At 38.7% G+C, this 21957-nt stretch overlaps 1 protein-coding gene and 1 long non-coding RNA gene across 9 annotated transcripts in view; one reads left to right on the forward strand and one right to left on the reverse strand.

Annotated features, from left to right (window-relative positions):
- Nucleotides 1-10873, reverse strand: part of LOC135280954 (uncharacterized) — a 52163-nt gene extending 41290 nt beyond the window's left edge. The window contains exons 1-4 of the long non-coding RNA XR_010347754.1: nucleotides 10567-10873; nucleotides 9720-9785; nucleotides 8731-8807; nucleotides 5167-5212 (exon numbers count right to left, since the gene is read on the reverse strand). This is a non-coding gene — a long non-coding RNA (uncharacterized LOC135280954). The remainder of the gene's footprint in view (nucleotides 1-5166; nucleotides 5213-8730; nucleotides 8808-9719; nucleotides 9786-10566) is intronic.
- A 293-nt stretch (nucleotides 10874-11166) lies between these two features.
- VPS13C (vacuolar protein sorting 13 homolog C) overlaps nucleotides 11167-21957 on the forward strand; it is a 178252-nt gene continuing 167461 nt past the window's right edge. For 2 of the 8 annotated variants that reach the window (XR_010347749.1, XM_064389378.1), the window contains exons 1-8: nucleotides 11168-11467; nucleotides 12773-12816; nucleotides 13795-13837; nucleotides 14586-14681; nucleotides 15409-15510; nucleotides 17853-17915; nucleotides 19556-19621; nucleotides 21374-21483. Coding sequence is in view for 6 of the 8 variants with exons in the window: in XM_064389378.1 (XP_064245448.1) it covers nucleotides 11368-11467; nucleotides 12773-12816; nucleotides 13795-13837; nucleotides 14586-14681; nucleotides 15409-15510; nucleotides 17853-17915; nucleotides 19556-19621; nucleotides 21374-21483 (624 nt within the window). In the remaining 2 variants the exon portion in view is untranslated. Of the gene's footprint in view, nucleotides 11468-12772; nucleotides 12817-13794; nucleotides 13838-14585; nucleotides 14682-15408; nucleotides 15511-17852; nucleotides 17916-19555; nucleotides 19622-21373; nucleotides 21484-21957 lie in introns of all 8 variants that reach the window. The other 6 variants (XM_064389379.1, XM_064389376.1, XR_010347747.1 and 3 more) reach the window with 6 other exon arrangements.

Genomic DNA, 21957 nt, shown 5'->3' on the forward strand with positions numbered 1-21957 from the left:
GGAAACTATTTTGGAGCATCATTAGTGAAGAAAAGAATTAGTTCTCTCAATTATCTAATACTGACATAACCCTGTTTATCAGGATCTGAAAGCATCAGCCTGGCACCAGACAGTTCCTGCTTGCTTTAGAAAAAGTTACTGATAAGTATCTTCCAGGAAAGTGCTCATCCAGCATTCCTGACAGAGGAGAGAACAGGAAAATTTTCATGGCTAAGCACTGCAGTTTAGGGACAAATTTGAGCTCACAGTGAAGAAAAGGCAACCAGAGGATGTTACAAGCCTGTTAAGGATGGATGAGCATGCAAGAAGTCTACTGCCAAATATTTCAAACTCTACTCTTATGTTATAAAAATTGATAACTCTTGTGCTTAGTTTTTCTTTTTTTCTTTTTTTTCTGTGTGTAATTTATTTTTTAAATTTCATTTTGTTTGCTAAGTATATGGCAGCACTGAAATTCTATGAATTGAAATGCTGCACTTGAAGTGAGAGCAGTTGAAGTAAAATTATCTGCCATAAAACCCAAATGGTGACCATGAAATTATAACAGATGTGAAACTGGGAAACTCAAGCTGCCTGGACACATTGAGTAAATGTTGTGCTGGGACACAGGAAGGGTAATTGCTTGGTTCATCAAGTAGCCAGAGACCCACAGCATGAGAAATAAGTCCTGACATACTCCTAAACCAGTATGCAAGATACATAACAGTGGATGAATAGTTGTGATTTGCAGTAGAGACCATAATGTACTCAAATACCAACCCTGGAGGAGGAAAATCATGATTTACTACAGCAATACATAAAAGAAGACAAATGAAGAGGCTTCTGAAAGGAGATTTAACATAAGCTGTGCAGAGAGGATTTAAAGAACTCTTATCAAAGACTTGGATGTATGTACCCCTATCTAATGTGTTTTTTAAAAGACTAAACCACAAAGAAAGTGGTGTGGCTAAACAGGAATGAGAGCCTTGTTAAAGTAAAGAAACATACCAAAAAAAAAAAAAACAAAACCAAAAAAACAAAACAAAACAAAAAAAAAACCAAACAGATCCAAATCATAAAAATTGAGAAGAGCATAAGCTCTGGTTATAGAATTAACTTCCCCCAAAAAAGGAAGCCATAACAACTAAGCTGTATCCCTATCATTCTTCACTTTGCTAGTCAAGCTCTTCTATTACTCTCCTGTCCTCTGACCATGCTAGTGGATACATTTGAATTCATCTTTCTTCACAAGGGGTGGCCAACTCTAATGAAGGCTTTTGTTTTTAGAAGTCCTAACTTGTGTTTTATGAAAAATTTGCAAAAGGCTGTTAAATATGAAGACATAATCTAGTTCTGTGTGCTTTTTCATATTTTATTATTTTAAATGATAAGGGTAAATATTAATATCACAGAAGCACCTCACATAGGCTCAACTACTATAAACTGAAATGAGTAATATTATAATCCAACCAAAATGACAGTTCAGATTAGATCGTGTGCTCACAATCTTATGAAGTCATAAATCTAGTACAGTATGTAATCAAAACATGTGCCTACCAAAGAGCAGAATGGCTATTTGTTAATTTTGCATCAGGTGTTTGAAACAGGAGTTGTTTCCCTTTGGTAAAGGCCTGTCTGTAACAGAGGACTTGGGCAGCCTGGGATTGCAGGGCCAGGGTTTGCTGCATGAAGGGTTTGCATTGACTGCAAGGGGGGATAAAGCCTCTTCAGCCAGGGTTTAGGAACTACAGAGATCTCAGCAGGCCCTTTGCCAGTTTCTGCTCCAACACTTTCTCCTGAAAATCTCATTGCCATTGCAGAGCTATTGCTTACCCTTTCATTATTTGTTGCCTTTACCTACAAGAGCACAAAGCTTGCCAGTGGTTTTGCATAAAGGTTCATCTCTGCACCAGCCTCAGGACTGACAATGGTAGATCAATACAGCCAACTTTCAGATCACTGTTTTGATCTCAATTTAATCAACAGGATTATGAGCTGAGGTTTGCTTTTCAGCTAATTATGGACTGTGTCTACAAACCAGTACTGTCTGATTTTCTGCACTGGCTGCCAGTCAAGTTAACTGTGCACTTGGACAGTTATGGACTTATGGAACCCAGACCTCTCCAAGTGGGAAACCTTTAAAGTTATGTCCTCTTCAGAGCTGGTGCTCATTGCTCTATGCTACAAATTAAAATCTCAGAAAGAATCCAATGATCTATTTTAGGTTAGGTAACTGGAAAACTTCCTTTTTTTTTATTTTTACTTCATCTGAGAACATGCAATAACTTATTGCCAATTGTGTTTTTCAAGATTATTCTTCTATGTCTGCTGAAGTTTTGGATTTTCTGTGTGATCTGAACACATTTTATTTAATTAAAAAAGAAAAAAAAGTACAAATCTAAACTGCTGTAAATGTACTTAAGTTACCATGTCTTGTCTTTACAGTACATAAATGGGCTGTATTGTCGAGCTTGAGGTATTCAAATCCCAGTTTAAATTCTATGGTTACACATTCTTAGTGCTTCTTACATATTCAGTAAAAACTAGTGTTATACAAAATATTTTTAAAGTGAAAAAAATGTATTTCTATACAGCTCATTAGCATTAAGTGTGGAAAAATTGGAAAAAACCTTTTTTTCCCAATCACAGCCTGAAAAACTGTATGATTGAACTGACTGATGCCTTAATTAATTATGAGATGCTTTTATCCTTTCCTGTCTACACTGATTCCCAGAAACAGTGGTGCTTCTGCACACAGTTTAACTCCCTTGTAAACACACCCATCTGCTCAGTGTTTTCCTTCCTGCATAACTTTTACCTCAGTGGCAAAAGCAGCTGACTGAGGGCATTAGGCAAGAAATACATCTGTTCCTGCAGATCACCTTGTTAAAATGAAATGGGAAATCAGGCAATGGTGATTCTCTCAGATGATCCCTATGTTGACAAATGCCAGCTAGAGTTCAAGGGTATCAGTGGCAGGACACTTCAGTGACTTTACCTTAAATGCTTATGTGTCAAAGAACATTTTTATTTACTTCTTGGAGACTCTTATAATTTAAAGCTGTTTTTCTCAAAATTGTGTGTTCTCAAAGTCAATAAAATTTGATGTGATTATTGGCCAAACTGTTGTGTCATGGAAATCATTATTATTCCACTGACTGCAAATATTTTCCTTGGTCTCAAGTAGTGTCATCTTCAGATTTGACCATTTTAATGGCAGAAGTACACACTGATGTTCCTATGGAGTTTAGAGCAGTGCAAAGATCATTTCAAACTCTGATAGAGACTGGGGGTGAGCCCCTTTCATGCTGGTGACAAGTTTCAGAAGTAGAATGCCAGCAAAATTCAGCTCACCAAAGGCACTTACACTGACTGGCTCTGTACTTTGTACACAAAAATCTCATGCTCCCAGTTTTATTCCATGGAATTTTCCAAGTTTCATAGGTCCCAGAGCCTCTGCAGGGAATAAATGTCACTGCAGATCAGACAATTTCAACAACACAGTCATAGTTCCCATGTTATACTTGTGCTGCTATACTAAAATGCTGAATACACAATCTGGTCTGCTGGTTGCTGTAATGGCAAGTGTTTGTTGTGCTCCCTGTTCTCATGAAGTGAACAAACTACATGGATTGTGTGTTTTGTGGCAATTGTACCCTTAGCTGTGCTCAACTGCATTGATCCTTATAGGAGAACACTGTCTCACCAGGGAGTTTGCCAGCTTTCAAGCTGAATTTTGCTTGGAGGCTGTGCATCTCCATGCTGAGTTCAACTTCTTCCAGAGGATCAGGAGATATCTTCCATGTTTGGCAGTCCTTGGTTTTTAAGTGAGGACTGACTGCTCTATTCTTACTAATTTTAACTCTGTGTAGATCTTATCCGGTGTATTTTAGAGGAGAGAAATAAAAATTGAAATGACATAGACTGTCTGCAGGAGAAATGCTTAACTTGGGACAAAATACCTGGGTATCTGTGCAGGACAGAATCTGGTATTATATAGGTGAATAAATTGAAAAGTGCAGCATGGACAGGCAGGCTACAAGGTGTGCTGGAAACTACTATTTAGAGGTGTCAGCTGGATCAAAAATATTTAATAAATTCAAGTCCTTGTCCATGAATGAATTTACACTTATAATTTAAAGGATTTTTAAACTGAGATTGCAATGAAGAAAGGTTTGAACATGAGTGGTTTCAGATCTAGCAGTGGAATTCCAATAGAATTCAGATGTGCCCATGCAGTTAACCCCTTTAAGTGACTAGGATTTGGTATAATGTGTAAGGTAACAGGCAACTCAATGTGTGTCTGTAGTTCAGGATAACTACTTTGCATTCTTTAATGCATAAACCAAGAGATAATAATAATAATCTCATTTGCACAGACTACTGCAGCACAACATGAGTGCCTAATTCAGGTACATGTTTATTTAACAGAGTACTTCTTTGTTATAGTAAACCAGAAAAAAAGTACATATGGTTCCTGCTGTCAAAAATAAAGATGCAGAAACATAGTAAGCAGAGGCTCCTAATTTCTTTCTCATCTGCCAAGTACAACCTTTCACCTAAAAAACCCAATCACCTGTAAAAGGTAGATGTTAAACTATTATTTTATTGGGTGTTATTCAATAGCTTCCTCCTGATAAGTGACAGCTTACAATATGTACAATAACTTCAAATAACATTCGTATCCATAGGCTTCAGCCTCTCCAAGCCACGTAAGCTGAGGGTGCAGAGGGTTAATGTTTCATGAGAAAGGCAAGCTTCAGAAATCAGGTTCACTTGTAAATAGCTTCATTATTGAATGTTGGCATTTAGGGCTGTGTAATATTTTGAAAATGAAGGGTTTGTGTTTTCCAGTATTTTCTACAAATAAAAACATATAACATATGTTACATATGTTAACATATAGTCTAGGCCAGGTTGCCTTTATTGCTTCCTAAGCAGCACACAAGAGGCTGTGGGGACAATCCACTTTGTGCCTAAGAGGTCACAAAAACTGGGATACAACTAGAACTCTCAAAAAAAAAAATCAACCTGAGCAGGATGTTGCCAAAGAGCTCGATTCTGAACATGGGTTCAGCACAATCTGAGTGTCAAACTTGACATCTACAACCATCTTATGAACTATCACTATTAACGTTTCTAATGGAAATGAAGTTAGGATTTCACTAGAGCAGGATGAATACTTACATGTATCTCCTGTTTGGGTGGTGGCAGTGTTGCACTGTCACATTGCCTGTGGGGAAAAAAGTTGCAACTCTTGGCTACAGCTTTTAAGTATCTAAAAGTTTGAAAAGGCCAAAAAATACTGAAGTTCCAGAGAAGATTGAAAGGCCAAATATAAGAGTGACATTGGAGGCAGACTTTTGGTCTTAAAATCAGGTTTGAGCTGCTTAGTATCTCTTATCTGTTGAGAAGAACTAAAGAATTTAAGAGCACATATTATGTATTTGAGTTCAAGTACAGTATTCAAATATGTTGCATGTTGTGACCTTCAAGTGCCTCACTTCTGGAATAACTGATAACTTGCTACTTACATTTGGCTACATACCTACTTCTTATGTGAGAATCCTGGTCTAATAAATGCATATAAAACAATGAAGTTGGAATGGTAAATGTACTTACCTTCAATTGAAATACAATAAACCCTGAATTCAGATAAGCTTTAAAAATGCCATTTTAAAGTTAGTTCCTCACATGAAAGTTAGTTTCAACAATTAAGTGGTAATATAAAGACCATGTTTTTCTGTAATTAGAGATTACAGTAACCCTCAGTTTTTGCAGTCTTGCTGAAGTGTGTGGAAAGATGATCCCCAACCCAGCAACTTACACTCTTGACTGTGCCCTTGCAGGGTCTGGAGAATACATGTCCCACTGGGGAGTGGCCTCCACAAGTTCAGCTTTGAATAGCAGATTTTGCACCCCTTGAAGCACCCAGCCAGTGTACAAGAGGGTAAAGAAGAAAAAGAACATATTTGCATTAAAAAGCTGCTCAGAAGACTATAATTCTCTCATTATGACTTACTGGGTTTTGCTGGAGGACTCTTCCAATGTCCAAGTGAATGTGCAAAGCCTGAAATTTCTAGAAAGGGCAATGACTTGGCTTTGGATTAATAGATGTTTATGTGTGCTTCCATAATTAATAAATTCAAGTCCTTTTCCATGAAGGAATTTAGACTTATAATTTAAAATAAAGATGTTTCATCCAGACTAGACTACTATTGTTTTGTTTCCCACTTAAAGGCAGCATATTCATTAAAATAAGGACATTTTTCTTGCAACCAATTTTCTACCTAAGTAGTGGTATTTTCATCTTCACAGCATATCACTGAAACAAAAAGCTATGACTCTCAAAAATTCTGTCAGACAAACCCTCATGAAAAATTAAGTTAGATTCTTCTTATGATAAAACTTAGCTGTTTTTTGAAGATTCCCTGGCTCAGGATAAAATACAGTAATGTAATTTAGATTCCAAACTTCAGCTGATATGACATGCATGTGATCAATACTGATAAGATAAATCAAGCCTCTGGCCTAGAAATTTCATGCAGAAATGGAGATTCTATAATAAACCTTTCAGATGCTGATAAGGTGCAGTAGATAAAGGAAATGATTCTTCAAACTCTATTGAAAACCACCTGTCCCAGTTAGATTGGCCATGGAGCTGTCATCATCTATGGATACAGCATTATTTCATACCATGTGGTGTTTACACTTTGCTGTCTTTGTTTTTTCTAATCACATGAAAGCTGTAAAGATCTTTGGGTCTTGTCTTTTAACTAAGGTCAATGGGAATTCCAGTTTTTAAAATCTAGATTTCTCTGAAAATGTATTTATAGAAGCCAGTGAGGATCATTTTATGCAGGGTTTGTCTTGGAGAATAATGGGTACACATTTATGTATTTATTTAGAAACAGATGTGGCATTTTTATAGGAGGAAAAACATAAACATTGTGTTAGGATTTAGAGATGTCTGGTTTAAAATTATTCTGAGAAACAGAACTGGAGTTTCTGCAGATGAGTGAAGTTATTTTTATGAATAAGACAGGCTCCTATTTGCATATCATTTAGTTCTTACATATTTGTGCAAAGCAAGTCTTTTATATTTTATTGTTGGATCACAGAGAGAAAGGACACACAGCTTTTTGCAGATGTCAGTTCTTCTCCACTGAGAACTGAGACTCCCCAGCTGTTACAAGGGAAAAGGGAAAGCAGATTGCTATGTGCTGGCATCCTCTTAGTGAATCAGACATCTTAATATATCTTAATCTGTTGGGTTTACTTACTGTTAATAAGATTGAGTGTTGCAGAAATTCCTAAGAAATGTCTTAATTGTTAGCAGTGTTCTAAATAATATCAGTTGTTTTAACTATTTTGCTGCTCTAGTCCTTGTAATTTGGGTGTTTATTCTAGTATTTGATATAACTGTTTAAGCACCTTTTGTGTTCATTTATTGTCTGCAAGTGCATTCAGCAATAATGAAATCCTGTGTATTACTTAGAAAAAAAGATTAAAAACAATGCAAAATGAAGTTATTATAAAAATTTAAAATGAAAATATAAATAAGACTAACCCCAGTATCTAATACTGCTATTTTAAAGCATACTAAACTTTTCTTTAGAAATTGGCAAGAACATGAATATTGATCTCTTTCTTTTGTTAGGTCCAAAATTATGTGCTTTAAGTATATAGTTACTTCTGAGGCTGTAACAATCCAAAATTGTGACAAGGGAAGTCCTCAGTAGCTGGAAGGAATGAAACATCCCTCATAATCAGAGTCCACAAGGGACTGGCTGCCCAGACTGGCACTGGCATAATTGGTTTTTGGAGATTTTCTAAAGTTGTCCAAACACTTTTGGCTTTTGGCAACCTGATCTAACTCACCACAAAGTCCTCTTATCTCTGTAGACTTTGTGATGAGAGTTGATGCAACATTACCTGGCTGATTTCCCAACTGCTAATAGGGATATATTCTGTTTAGTGGATAAAATTTGCCATCTGTTTACTTGCCAACAGTCAGAGGGTAGGAGCTGAGACTTTATAATATTGATGCAGTAAAACAGGAGAAGAAAGCTTGGCTATTGAGCTTTCAAGCCATGTACCCACCTCAGATTAGAACTGCTGTGGCTATTATTTATTTATGTATGCAAGATTGTGTAACAGGCAACTCTAAACAAATATTTGGTGTTGCAGTTATTCATAAAACTGAAGCTCTAAATGATACTTGCAATGCAGATTTCTTGTCTTTTTTTTAGGCTTCATATTTTTGGTAAAGGTTTCCCTAAGAAGTTTGATCAAATCTATGCACATAAAATAGCATACCTACCAAGTTAAGTGTCACAATCTTGTATTTATGTATTTTTTTAGTAAATTAGTGTAGTGATGGAATAATCAGATCCTCTTATTTAACAGAGTGCTGCAATAATATAAAAGGAGCCTTTATACAGCAACTGAAACATGTTTTTGATGACTTTTACCTGAGTAAAACTAATTACTCAATTCTCTTTATCAAACCAATCATTAGGAAAAGGCAAGTAGAGTGCCTGGGGTTTTCCCCAGGGAGAATTAACATTATCTGTGTATTTAATGAATGGTGGGCAAATACCAATACTTCTGTTTGTCCTGGATCTGTTCTCCTAAATACAGAATCCTTACGTCATGTAACTGTGGGTGAGGGGCTTTTGGGGTTGTTTCCCTCCCCCCTTTTGAACTGTTCACCTTTCTCATTGAGAACACACAGGGAATGGCACCTACCTCCAGACAGAGCAGCACTAATGCCATTTTTGAGTGGTGTCCTATCTGCAAGGAGGCTCAGGCAGATGAACAAAGGACTGTTGGTAATAGAGGTGCAATAATGTGTCTTTAATTTCAAGTCATATTGCAGCATTTAAACCACACATATGGTTGATAAAATATCTAATAAAACTGCTCACAGGTTTTCCATTCTTAATTTCATTTAATTTTCTTTTTATTTTTAAAAATCTATGTAGGATTTACTGAAATGGGATATCTGACACAAATGTGACTGGCTGGTGATCTTTTCCAGGTTAAATAACACTCTTTCAGGAGCAATTTTTGATCCACTACATCTTATGCCTCTGTTTTCTAGGTGAGCATAGAATAATTTAGGTTGAAAAGGTAAGAGTGAGTCAAACCTCTTGCCCTGCACTGCCCAGGCCACATCCTTAAGAGTCACATCCCCAGGTATTTTGAATTTTTTGAATACCCCCAGGGATGGATACTCCACCCCTTCCCTCAGCAGCCTATTCCAATGCTTGGCAACCTGAAGAAATTTTTTCTAGTATCCAACTTAAGCCTCTCCTGGAGCTACTTGAGGCCATTTCCTCAAACAAGATAGTTTTATAAATTCATGGAGTTCTTTAAGTTCTTTAGAAAAACACTTTATCAATCAGGATATTATTTAACCACATAAAAACTAATTCTTGTGGTTTTCAACACCCTTTATAGTTATGATTCCAGATTAATTTTTTTTTTCCTGTGCAGACATGATGACCACTACGAAAAATGAAGTAGAAAATGGATATATCATCCTGGCTATATTTATAATTGTTATAGAGAAAATTTACTACCATTGATTTGCACAATTGTTCTTAAGTTGATTTACAGCTGCCCCCAATTAGTACTTTTGCTTAAGCCTTAGTTATTCAGCTGTGGTTTGTACACACAGAAATTAAAATCTTTCAAAACTTCATTTTTAAAAATCACACATGAAAATTCGTTACCTAATAGAATGGCAGCAGGAGGTTTATTCAGAATTTCCTGACATGTTTTCTTCCACTGTCTCTTCCCTAGGACAGGAAAAACCAAGACTGTACAATACAATTAAACATAAAGGTAGGCATATATAAATATAAATATTAAAAAAAATATATAAAAATATGTAGTAATGAGGTATGCCCTTTGCCTCTTAACACTGTGTGAAAAGGTGATAAAACCTTTTGTGCTGCTTGCATGCACATTGTATTCTGTGGTTTACAACATATGGTTTGATAAAGTGAAAATGCATTTGATACATGCATTTTGATGAGGGTGAGTGGCCACAATTCAAATAAAGTCAAAAGTGTTCCTAGCAAAGCTCTCTGGATTTACCTCAACTGCAGCAAGAGGGAGCTTGCAAGCCTGAAACACAGGCTGTAACAGAACCAGAGTGGTAACAATTGCTGATGGACCTTTCCTTTGTAAAATGTAAATATTTTTCTTCAGCTTTGTGGTTTTGTAAATTCTGCTTGCACTAAGCTCCACAATATATTTGAAAGCTGTTTAGAGCAATTTTTTGTCTCACTGTGATCATATTTATGTGGTGTTGATGTATTTTCACATACTTTTGAGGGTGAATCCTATTGCCAATACTGTTTTCTGCTCTCTGGAATACAGTTTCAGACTGAATGTGCCGTTTTGAGACACCAAGTGCTGTGCTTCTATGAATAATTGAGCTCCTATGAGTTCAGAATGACTTTACAGAGCCAGTTTGAGACTAGCAACCCAGAGATTTAAAAATTTGTTCCAGGGTTGACATTGCTACTTCACCACATGGAGTAGCATGTTCCTACGTACATTCTCTGCTATTACCTCTAAAACATCTGGGCTTGGAGATTTTTTCCTCATTTGCGTTTACTTCCTCTGTGAGCTTCCTGAATTGTTAGATTAACTGTTTAAACAGTTTAATTAGCAGTTTTAAATCAGAAATAGTTTTCTAAGGCTCTGTAAGCACACCCAGGTTCCGTCAATGCCGGGTGAACTGACGTGAACAGTCTTCCCCGGGACGGCAGCAGCACGGGGCCCCGCGGCCCCACACGGGCGAACGGGCGGCGCTCGAGACCCGCCTGAGGGGGACCTGAGGGCCGCCGGGCCGGCCGCCTTCCCCGCACCCCCGCCAGCCTCCAGCCTAACCCGCACGGCTCTCCGGGGCTGCTGAGGAGCCGAGGCGCGATGCCGGTGACGGGACGGTGCCTAAGGGTGAGAAGCCGGGGCGCGGCGCCACTGACAGGACCCGCTCCTCCCTCACGCGGTCTCCTCGCCCCGCGGGAGCCGCGGCTGCAGCCACGCATCCGCGCCGCACGGGGGCGCCATGTGCCGCCGGGCGACCCCGCCCCGCTCCGCGCGCTCGATCGGCCCCGCGGCTCCGAGCGCCGCCGGCGGGCGGGGGATCCGCCGCTGCCGCCCGGGCTCGGTCCGTGCCCGGCACTGCCGCCGCTCCGAGGCCCCCCACGCCCCCCACCTCCGCACCCCGGCAGGCGCTGGGCTGCGCCCCGCCCCGTCAGCTGACTGCCGGGGGCGCGCCCGCGCTGGGTCACGCCGCGCTCGCCGCCCCCTCCCCTGCGCTCCGCTCCCCTCCCAGCCGGCGGCCGCGGCTGAGGGGCCGCCTACGCCATGGTGCTGGAATCAGTGGTGGCGGATCTGCTAAACCGCTTCCTGGGCGACTATGTGGAGAACCTGAACAAGTCTCAGCTCAAGCTGGGCATATGGGGGGGTAAGAAGCCCCTTCCCTCTGCCGCTCCCTGTCCGCCGGGCCGCCGGAGTCACCGGGGATGGGGTCTCGCTGGCCGCGGTTACCCTGTGCGGGGTTCGCGGGCCGTGGGAGAACCGACCCCTCTGAGGGGCGGGCGGTGCGTTTGCGGCCCCCTGTGAGCACACGGCGAGTTCCGGGGCCGCGGCCCTCCGAGACGGGCGGTCGGTGTGGCCGCACGCGTCCCCGCTCCCTCGGGGCTCCTCGCTCCGTGTGTGCCCGTGGTCCCTGGCGCTCCCTCCCTCGCCTCGGTCTCTGGGTCGGGGGCACGGGCGCACGGCGCTGGCCTCGGAGCGCTTCGAGGGAGGAAAGCGCCGACACCGATAAACCCCCTGTTTTTTCTCCTGTTCCTTCTCTCGGGCGCTGTGTGGAAGCGCGATGGTGCTGTTGGTTCTGTGGGCGGGCTCGTGGCGCAGCGCCGCTGGGTGCCGGTGCAGCTGATGGGGTGCTCGGGGAGCCGTGCATTTGAGTTATCGGTGTAAATAATGTGTGTTAAACAGCCGGGATAGTGCAGGTGCGTGGAGTAGCTGTTCTCGGTGAATGTATCAAAACATTTCCGTTCGCTACGCTCTAGTCATGCAGAAAACCAGCTGAAGTACTGCCTAGGGAGGCTGGCTGGTTTAGGTGCCTTCCGTAGGTAGGTCATCACCTTATTTTTGCTCGTCATGGTTGTACGTATTTTAGCATTTATGCAATATTAATACCTATACTTCAAATGGAATATAGCTCTAAGGAATCTGGCGTTAAAGGACTAAGAGGCATATTACATGGGCTTTCCTCGGGTATAAATCTGTGTCAGTGTTTCATTTGGAAATCCTATTACGTTGTCTGAGTCAGGAAAAGTTAATGTGTTTGTGAAAACAGGCATGTGTTTTTGTGGCTCTGTGATTCATGATTTTTCTGTGATGTGAAATCATGAAGAACAAAATACCATTTTCCAAGTCTACCCTACGTTGATAGAACTGCAGTTGTAATTCACACTGAGTAATAAGAAAGACTTCCTATTCTTGTGGGTGTATTTCATAGAGTAGAAACGTGTTGACATCTAATTTGGTGATGTTTTTATCATCTCTTCCAACTGAATTTTTTTCTATAATGCATGATTAGTGGCTCTTACAAATTACATGTTTATTGTGCTATTCTGTAAATGGAATAAAGTTTTCAGGTTTTATTCATAACTGCTTGGTAGGATTGTGGTTGTGTTCCTTTTTCTAACATAAGTAATACTTAAAGTAATGTTTTCTGTACTTCTCCCTTTGTTCTAAACAGGTAATGTGGCACTTGACAATTTGCAGATAAAGGAGAATGCATTGGTAAGTATCCTGATAACTTCAGATTGGTTTATGGGTCTAAGGACTGAGACTTAGGATAAAATGTTGCTCACTGTAGTCTCACGAAAGGATACACTGAGTTCTTTTTTACTGGTTCTTGGTTAACTGCTTCTAATTTTGCTCATTTTGCTGAAACAGAGAAGGAAAAGCTGTGGTAGAAAAACAAGAAGTAACTTGCATTAAGTTCCCATACTCTTGTTTGGAAAAACAAATGACTGGGCTAATTTTCATGTTCTTTAATTTGGCTAATGAACATCTGTACTACTGAGAGAATCTTGCTCCAAAATTTAATGTGTTTCAACTTCACTAAAGAGAACTGTTACTCTTCTGTGCATTGAAAACGCATTGGATCTTTATGTGACCTCATCACTGGCTTCTCTTTGTTATTCTAAAGTTTCGTATTTTTCTTGTCCATTTCATCCATTCCTGGTGGCTTTGTTGTACTTCAAATCTATTGCTACAAGTATCTTCACGTCTAGTAAATAAGAAAGGAAAGAAGTGTTACTTTGTATACACATTTCCTTCTTATGGGGATTGATTCAGATTCCAGCAGTTCTGATGTAGAAAAATGCAAAGTCATGTATGTGACTGACCAGAGCCGAGAGTGAGCTGAGACCAAACCAAGAATATCAAGTAAGGGATGGTTCTGACAAACTTAAAATTGCAATGTGTTAGATTTCCATGCAAAAGTAATTATAAGAAGGTCAGTATTGAACACCACTTTTAGAGAAGTTGCCTACACTTTCTTGAAAAAGAAGGGATCAAAGGAATATGAAATGGTTCAGTTCTTTTTTCCTCTATTTTGCCTGTCTGCTGCTGTCTTGTTTTCCTTCTAAGATTTTCCAGAAAAGAAGTAGCTTTTAATTTCTGTATGTTAATACAGTACTTTGCAAATGTAATTTAAATTTATTTGATTTTTACTGCTTCTTCTGTTTAATACTTTATTTTTGTCAATTACAGAGTGAACTGGATGTACCTTTTAGAATAAAAGTTGGTCAGATAGGTAAGTTTTAGTTCCAACACAGCTATTGCAATGGAAATGTTAATATAGGCTGTAAGGTCAATCTTGTCCCTGAATTTCTTTTATCAAGCTTTCTGAAGTGTGATTATCCTCACTGTTGAAAATGGCATAGAAATTCAATGTGCCTGCCATTGATGTTATCTGGCAAACCCTGCTTGTGTAACTTTAAAGATTGATGTGAAAAACACATCTGAGAGGTTCTTCCTGGAGACATGAATGATCAAGGGAGCTGTTTAGTGTAGACAGAGCATGTGTTGTTCTTTAAAGGACTGATCAGGACTATGAAGAATTCAAGTTAAATTCCTGAAACTGATGAATATGCCAAAGGTTTAGAAACTCTTCAATTTTTTTTTCTTGTAAATTCCTTTCCCTGGTAGTCAGCATTGCTTTTCCACATGAAACATTTGTAGCAGATTTATATAAGAGTAGTGTTTTTTTCTTCTACTTCCTGGGAAAATCCTATTCATCCCCGTGAGTTGAACTTCAGTCATGATCTCAGTGAAGTATTCTGACTCAAACTGTGACTTTTTGCTGGCTTATGTTTCCTCTGCATGTATTTTATCACTTCAAGGGCTTTATAAAATTTTCATGCCCATATGGTTTCTCCTAACCTTCTAAGGTGTTTAGGACATCAAGATATAGGACTAGTGCTCTTTAATGCTGGAGGTGTTCTTTGGACCAAGCACGGTGTAGATGTTTGTTTTGATGTACCTCTGTCTGCTCTGTTTAGATAAACTTACTCTGAAGATTCCTTGGAAGAACCTCTATGGGGAGGCAGTTGTTGCAACTCTAGAAGGCTTGTATCTTCTGATAGTTCCTGGAGCAAGTATGTCAACTTCTTAGCAGCAGTTAAATAATGGAAGAGAAAAATATCCAAGGGTACCATGTAAATGAGTCTTTAATAGCAAGTAGGTCATGTGAGCCACCATTTTTACATTCTGCTCCCTCAGGGAAGTTTCTACACATATGCTGGCAAGTTAGTAGAAGAAGGGTGGGAGAAAACAGCACCTGTTGCTTTTATGGAGATCCTTGGTTGTATCCATTCCAAGTTCAATTCAACAGCCAAGTTTCCTCTAAAACGTGCTTATCCTGAATCTAGGTTTGTGGCATGGTTTAGATCTTTGGATGTTTATCTGTTTCTAAATAATAACAGTCAAAGTAATAATTCTATTAGTGCTGTTTGTAGGGAGAGGGAAGAGGGTCAAAGAACTTTTATTAGTTTTCTCTGAAATCAGAAACTCTGGTATGATGAGAAAACTTGCAAGTTCCTGGAGCATGAAATATATGCACAGAAGAACTTAAAAGTATGTCTTATATTGCACAGACCACTCTTAGGAGCCTGAATTTCCACAGAAAAATTCTCCTGTGAAATAATGCATAATTGTGTAAAAAGAACTGTTTTGGAGGTTACAGTGTTCAGCAATGAATAAAGAATAGCCTTTGCCTCAAACAAGGTGTTTTGCAGTATGATGTTGTATATGGTGTGCATTGCTTGATAATGCATTTATATAACTTGAGATTTAGGATTAATGCTCTCCCAACTTGGCTTACAGGTGTTAAATATGATGCAGAGAAGGAAGAAAAATACTTGCAGGATAATAAACAAAAGGAACTGGCAAGAATTGAGGAAGCCTTGCAGAAAGCAGCAGAAAAAGGTACTGAGTTAATAATGCAAATCTCCATTGGAATTTGGGAACTTAGACTGTGCTGTGAAAGAAAAGTCCTGATTTCTAATTGACTTAACAAATTTTGTTTTTTCAAGCATCTGGCTAATCTTACTACAGTGCTTTGAAAAGTCTTTTTACTCTAAAGCTTGAAAGGAATGTTGTTTGTTTACCATTCATTTATCCAGTCAGCTTCCTTGGGAAATGGGAATTTATTCATCTGGTATGTATTTTATTTATTTTTTCCCTTGCTGCTTTAGGGGAACAGGACCATACAGAACAATGGAAAGTACATTGCGTGAGGGTAATGTTATCTGGCTTTAGCACCATAATAATAGATGTTTAACTGTGTGTTTTAGAGGTGCATGTGGTAGGTTGTTCTTTGATGAAAGGAACTTTTAAGGGGAAAGGTAAGGCTTGTAAACTTTTACTGCAATGATAATGCTTTTGTTTCAGTTTCTGCTGTGTTTTTATGATGTACTGAGTTTGGACTGGTTTTGGAAATGAGACTCTTGTGAGCAGGAAATAATTCATGACACAACAAAACAACTAAGCCGAACATAGGAACCTTAAACTTTTGCTCTAGGTCATAAAAAGTGTTAAACTCTCAATTAAGTCCTGTTAACTTGTTTTGTGGTGGTGATTTTTTTTTCTGTTTGCTTATATTGTCATAAACCATACCTTTAATAGAATTATGGTATAGAATTTACTGGACAGAAACCAAGCTCAGGACCAGTGACAGGTAGCTACATGTGTTGGAGGAAAAAGTTATCACTGAAGTTTTTGTCTGAATTGAGACCTATTTGTTGGCTTGTGTAGTGGTTCTTAAGATGCATTTCTCTGATACTTGTAATGCTGCAACTGATGGAAAAGTTACTGGGAAAGAGATGATGCTTTCAACACTTGGAGAAAAGATAGTTTGGTTGGAATCCCTTTGCTCATTTAATTCTCCAGTTACAGGAGAGTCTGTGGCCTTTCTCCTGCTCTGCTGGTTTGAGAGGTACATGTGCAATTTCCTTCAAATGGCAATCTGACAATCTGGCTGCAAAGAAGAAAGGAGCCTTTGCTTTATTTCTTGTCTTTAATATGCCAGAAAGTATATGAGGTCTGAAACAACTTCAATGAATGAATTTTGCAGCCAATCAATTCACTTGATACTGGGGTGAAGGAACGTTGGTAGAAGTTTAACTCAGTTATGTAGCATGTGGGTCCTGTACAGCAGCAGTGTTTCAGCCAGTGCTCTTTGCACCAGGAGCAATAGGATGAAAGGATAGCTTAGTAAGATGAACTTAACCTAAAGGGTATTGCTTGAGGAATTCCAATTCTGGAGCTTCACGTATTTAAGAATGACTGTGCGTGCCTCTGGCAGTTTTCTTTTTCAAGAAAAACTTACTACATCCAGTCTTTGTAATGCTTTTGAAAAATATCATCATAGAAAAATGATACTTTAGTAGCTCAGCTGGTTATATAAATAATGGGGATTAGATTTAGTAATGTTTTGCAGTTTTAGACTTTAAGCCTTGAGAAGCAAAAGCAAGACGAACATTTAAATTTGACTAGTTTTTTACACTCTAATTTGAGAAGTTCTCTTATCCTACGATCATATTTCAGTGGTAGCCCTTTGTGTTTGTGGTGCTGTACTAGAATATTGTACTCAAGAGGACCTGTGTAAGTCCTGCATGAGCAGATCCTTTGCTTTTGCTAGATATAGAAATCTTTGAGCCCATGTTGCCCTACTGAACCATAACATTCTAAAAAATTCAGCTTTCTCTCTAGGCTTTTAAGATCACACAATAGCTGCTGGAAAGCTAGGAAATGTCTTGAATAAAAAGTTGTCAGGGTTCATGATTTTTTTCTGATTAATACTTGATTTATATTAACATGTTTAGAATCTTGACTGAGTCCTTGGATTTAAGAGTATAACTAGGCCTAGAGATAATTTCTTTCAATGTGCTATTCAAATACTGAGCATAATGGCCGTGGCACTGTGTTGGTAAGGTAGTGTGGGGGGGAAGTGGAAACTGCTGACACAAGCTGATGAAACTATTTTATTTCTTCTAAGTTGTTACAATCTGTCTCTATCAGACCTCATACATGGAGACCAGAGGCTGCAGGTCTTTTGCTGGTTACGATAAACAATGTAAATTGCATGATTTCCCTATGTAGATAATCACTGAAACTAGATATTCTGAAGTGAATTGGGCTGTGAGATACTGTAATGGAAATACTGCTGTGTCATACATATTTGGTGAACTTCATATTAAGTCACAAGTTGATTTCCTTCTTTTAAACCAAATGCATTTTTTTGGTTATTTGCTGCCATGTGGACCAAGGCACGCATTCACAAGATTCCTTGTATGGGTTGGAGAGTCTGGTTTACAAGGACACCAAGCCTGGTGGGTATGCATGGTTAGTTACATTTTATACATGCATGATGAGCAGGCAGTTCAGATTTTTGAAAGTCCCCCTCTCCAAAGCAGCCAAATGTAGAAGTGAGAAAGCAATACTTGTTTGGCAAACATCCACATATTGGTGGTTCTAGAAATAAGATTTTAGTGAATGTGCATTCAAGAGGAATCTTGCAATGACTTAGTCCCCTTTTAATTGAGAGGCTGTTTCAGAAGTTTAGGAGACCTCTTAGATTTCCATTAGTCATGCTGAGCTCAAGAATGTTATAAAATGCTGACAATATTCTACTATAATTTTGCAACACCATCTTTAGGTGTTTGGAGAGTAATTACTCTTACTTAATGTGTCTGGGCTTAAGATAATGGAAGTCCAGACTGTCTTAAAACCATGGACAGACAAAATGAACTATAGCATATTGAAGGCATTAACATACTTTCCCCTGCTTCTCTTTATTTGCATTGCTCTCAAGTTAGGCAAGGAAACAGCTTCCCTTGAAATTCAGGGGAACTGTTGTTTTTTGTATGTGCTTTATTTTTAACTTCTGAAACCTGATTTTCAGAAATTTACACTTGGCCAAAGTTTTTTCCTTGAGCTGTTATCTGAGCACAGGTTTAAAGTGAGCTTAAAAACATACATTTAGTTTCTCCATAGTAGTGGATGTGGGTGAAGAAGAGGAATATCCTTTTTCCTTAGTTTTGTCATGCATGGGAGTGAAAGCCTGAGACCTACAAATTCAATAGTAAGTGAAGCAACCTGTCCTTTTAAAGTAACCGTGACAAAGGATTACTTGTAGTGTTAAAAGGAACTACACAAAATAAAATGTTTCTATTTGCCTAGTTTTTCCTTTTTATTATTTATATAGTGACCACCCTGTCACCTTACCTGCAAGACAGGTTGAAATCTTGGCAGGCAATTTCCCTCCCTTGTTTGAACAGGCCTTCAAATGGCATCGAGGTGTTCCCCCTGGTTAGGTTAGGTACACTGTTATGCTTGCTTCCTTCTTGCTTTGTGGGATACACCCTTCTCATGCTCCAGCCCCATAAAGATAAGCACAAGCAGCACTATTGCTGAATTATGTTTGCTGGGATGGCCAGAGGAGGAAAAGAAACAGTGCAACTCACCAAACTGGTTTTCTTGCGAATTGTGGAAAAGTACGAGCATCATTTAAATAATGAAATGGTTATAATTGTGTGGGTTGTAAAATGTGTGTAAATAATGGAATTTAATTTCATGTACAGCTTTTAGAATCATCCTTCTTGTATGTCTTTTTTGTGGTTACTGGATTTGTTCTTTCAGAGAGCTTTCATACCATACTGTTGATGATCATTAGAATCCTATTGAAAAGTGCTCTTTAAGTTTCTGCATACATCTATATCTTAACTTGAAAACTATGTCCTTGTATGGTAGAAGCCTCTTCTAGATGTATATTTTATGCTATGAGAAGTAACTTATAGTTTGCTTACCACAGCTGCAATTCTTGAAACGCTTTTAAGCTTTTTAACCTTCTAAGCCATTACGTTTTAAGACAGGCTAAACCTTCTTCCCTATTTTCTTATGCTTTCTTACATTTCTGCTTTACTAACTTGAATTTTGTCCTTTCCCCAAAATATTGCTTGCATTACAAAAGGACGTAAGCGTAAAAAGTACAAAAAGCATTTTAAGAGACCCTTTAGAGGTCGTGATCACTCAAAAGGTGGGTAACAGTTATAGCTTTTGATTTTATGGCTTCTTTTTGCTTTCTGTTTGGATTAGTTTTTAGTAGCCTTGACTGTCCATCCAATGAGACCTTTTTCCTCCTGTTTGAAAAGAGATTATAAATTGGAGAGAGCTCTTTTGGTGTTCATCTGTACTCTGGATCCAGTGAAACTGAAGACAGTCCTTGTTTCTCTTTACTTAGATAGTTGTGCTTGTTCCTTTAATTTGAGCTATCCGTAGTATTTACAGCAGAACTGTAAACTAATGGCACTTCACAGTGACTGTTGGAAAAACTGCATGTGCAAGTTACATCTGTTTGTCTGATTGTTGTAAGATTCCAGTGATAGGTAAAGAAAGCCTGAAACTGGTGCTATAGCAGTAAACAGTCTTTATCACCTTTTAGCTGTTCTAAATAACTGATTTAGTGCTATGACATATATAAACAGGAATGAAATTGATGTTGTTCCCCAAGAGGATAATAATTGTCTATAAACACCAAACCATGCAGCATTCAGCATTAGCATGTGTCTAAGAATTGCCATGTCCCATGTGGTTGTATTGTTATGTGTTTGGTCATGGAGGAAGCTGCAGCTGTACAGACTTGCAGTTGGAGAGAAAACCTTGTGGAGACCCAAGATAAGCTTTGCAAGGTGTCACACTAGTTGCTCACAAATTGCTGCTGGTAGCTGCATGTGGCTGCAAAAATGTTAATGGGTTCCTTGCACTTAGAGATCATGAAGCTTTGATAAGGACTTCTGCTTTTTTTTTTTTTTCAGTCAGTTAATAGGAGGAAATGTGTGTTGCATGTAAAAGTGATACAATGTTTCTGGTTTTTTCTGAGTTCCTGACTAATTTTTTCAATTGAAATCAAATGCTCTCTTGACTGAAACTGTTATGTCGTGTTAAATAGTGAAGTCTTCATTTTTAAGCAGATTTCCTGAGCCTCTGAAAGCTTTTAAAGACATTTTCTCATTCTTTTAGCAGAATGTACAAAGTTAGATACCTGCTTTGTTGACTGTGCATTGCATATGTAAAAAGTTGGAAACAGTTCAAGTAAGCTGAGTCAAATCTGTAGTCCTTATTTTTCCCTATAGCCATGACTATTTCTTCAAATTGAGCCGTCTGTAGCATTCCCAACAAAAATATATGAGCTTGGTAGGCTGATCAATGGTATTTGCTGGAATAGCCACGTTGTAGGGAGGGTACTGAGCACAGCAGTGTAGCTGTAAAGGCAGCTAGAGGACAAGCAGCTCACTGATCCAGCCATGCTTCAGGTAAAACACTGAAACACAGCCTGAGATTGTAGAGCCATGTCACTATAGTGAAATAATGAGGGATTGTAAATATTACTCCTCGCATGTATTATTCAAGGGTATTTTATGTTAAATTACTCTGTTTTACTGATTTGTTTCTTGAAACCTCTCACTGAGGTACTTTTAAGAGAGAACCTTTTACTTTTCAAGGAGTAGGAGTATATTAATCCAGAACTTGCTGTGTGCCAAACTGTTTTGACTGAAATTTAGACATGTATTTTCTTGTGGTTAAGTTGTGCACGGGCAGCTAATATCACATCTTCAGAATATAGATGTGCAGAACAGGAAAAAAATACAAATATGTAATCTAAATAAGTAAAAACTCTAATGTTCATTTAGAGGAAATATTAAATTTACATTGCTGTAGTTGTTGGTGTAATGAAATTCAAGATGCAATTATAACACTAAATACTGACTTGTAAAAATTCTTGTTCTAGACAAACCAAAGGAGGAGAAGAAGGATACTTTCTTAGAAAAGCTTGCAACTCAAGTTATAAAAAATGTGCAAGTCAAAATCACAGGCATTCATGTTAAATACGAAGATGATGTAAGTAACTGGGACATATTGTCTTCATTTTAAATTGGACTTCAATTCAGTTCTGATTCTCTTGTCCATAGAGAAACTGTATTTGTCCCCTTGAAAAGTTGCTGTGGTTTTTTCTGCACCTCTTCAAATAACTTGCCCCAGATATGATGGAATGGCAGAAATATGGATATGTGAAACAGACATTCTCTTTCCCCTTGTCCAGTGCTGCCTTGCTCTCTAAATGTGGGCAGTGTCTGTCTCACAAATTGCTGTGTGCAGTGGATGCACAGAGTTTTTCAGTGTCCTGGGAGTGTACAGAATGGCAGAAGCTGAAGGGCTTACAGATGGGTCTGAAGGCAAACTGTTGAAAACACTTACTTGATAAAGAAGAATGTTTGTTTACATGAACCAAACTGGTATTACTAGTTTTACCTTCCTTTAGTAAAGTGATTAAGCAGTTTGTTGTGAGAGAATTGAGTTTAAAAGCAAAGCACT

Source organism: Passer domesticus, chromosome 14 (assembly GCF_036417665.1).
Source record: "Passer domesticus isolate bPasDom1 chromosome 14, bPasDom1.hap1, whole genome shotgun sequence".
NCBI classification, from domain to species: domain Eukaryota; kingdom Metazoa; phylum Chordata; class Aves; order Passeriformes; family Passeridae; genus Passer; species Passer domesticus.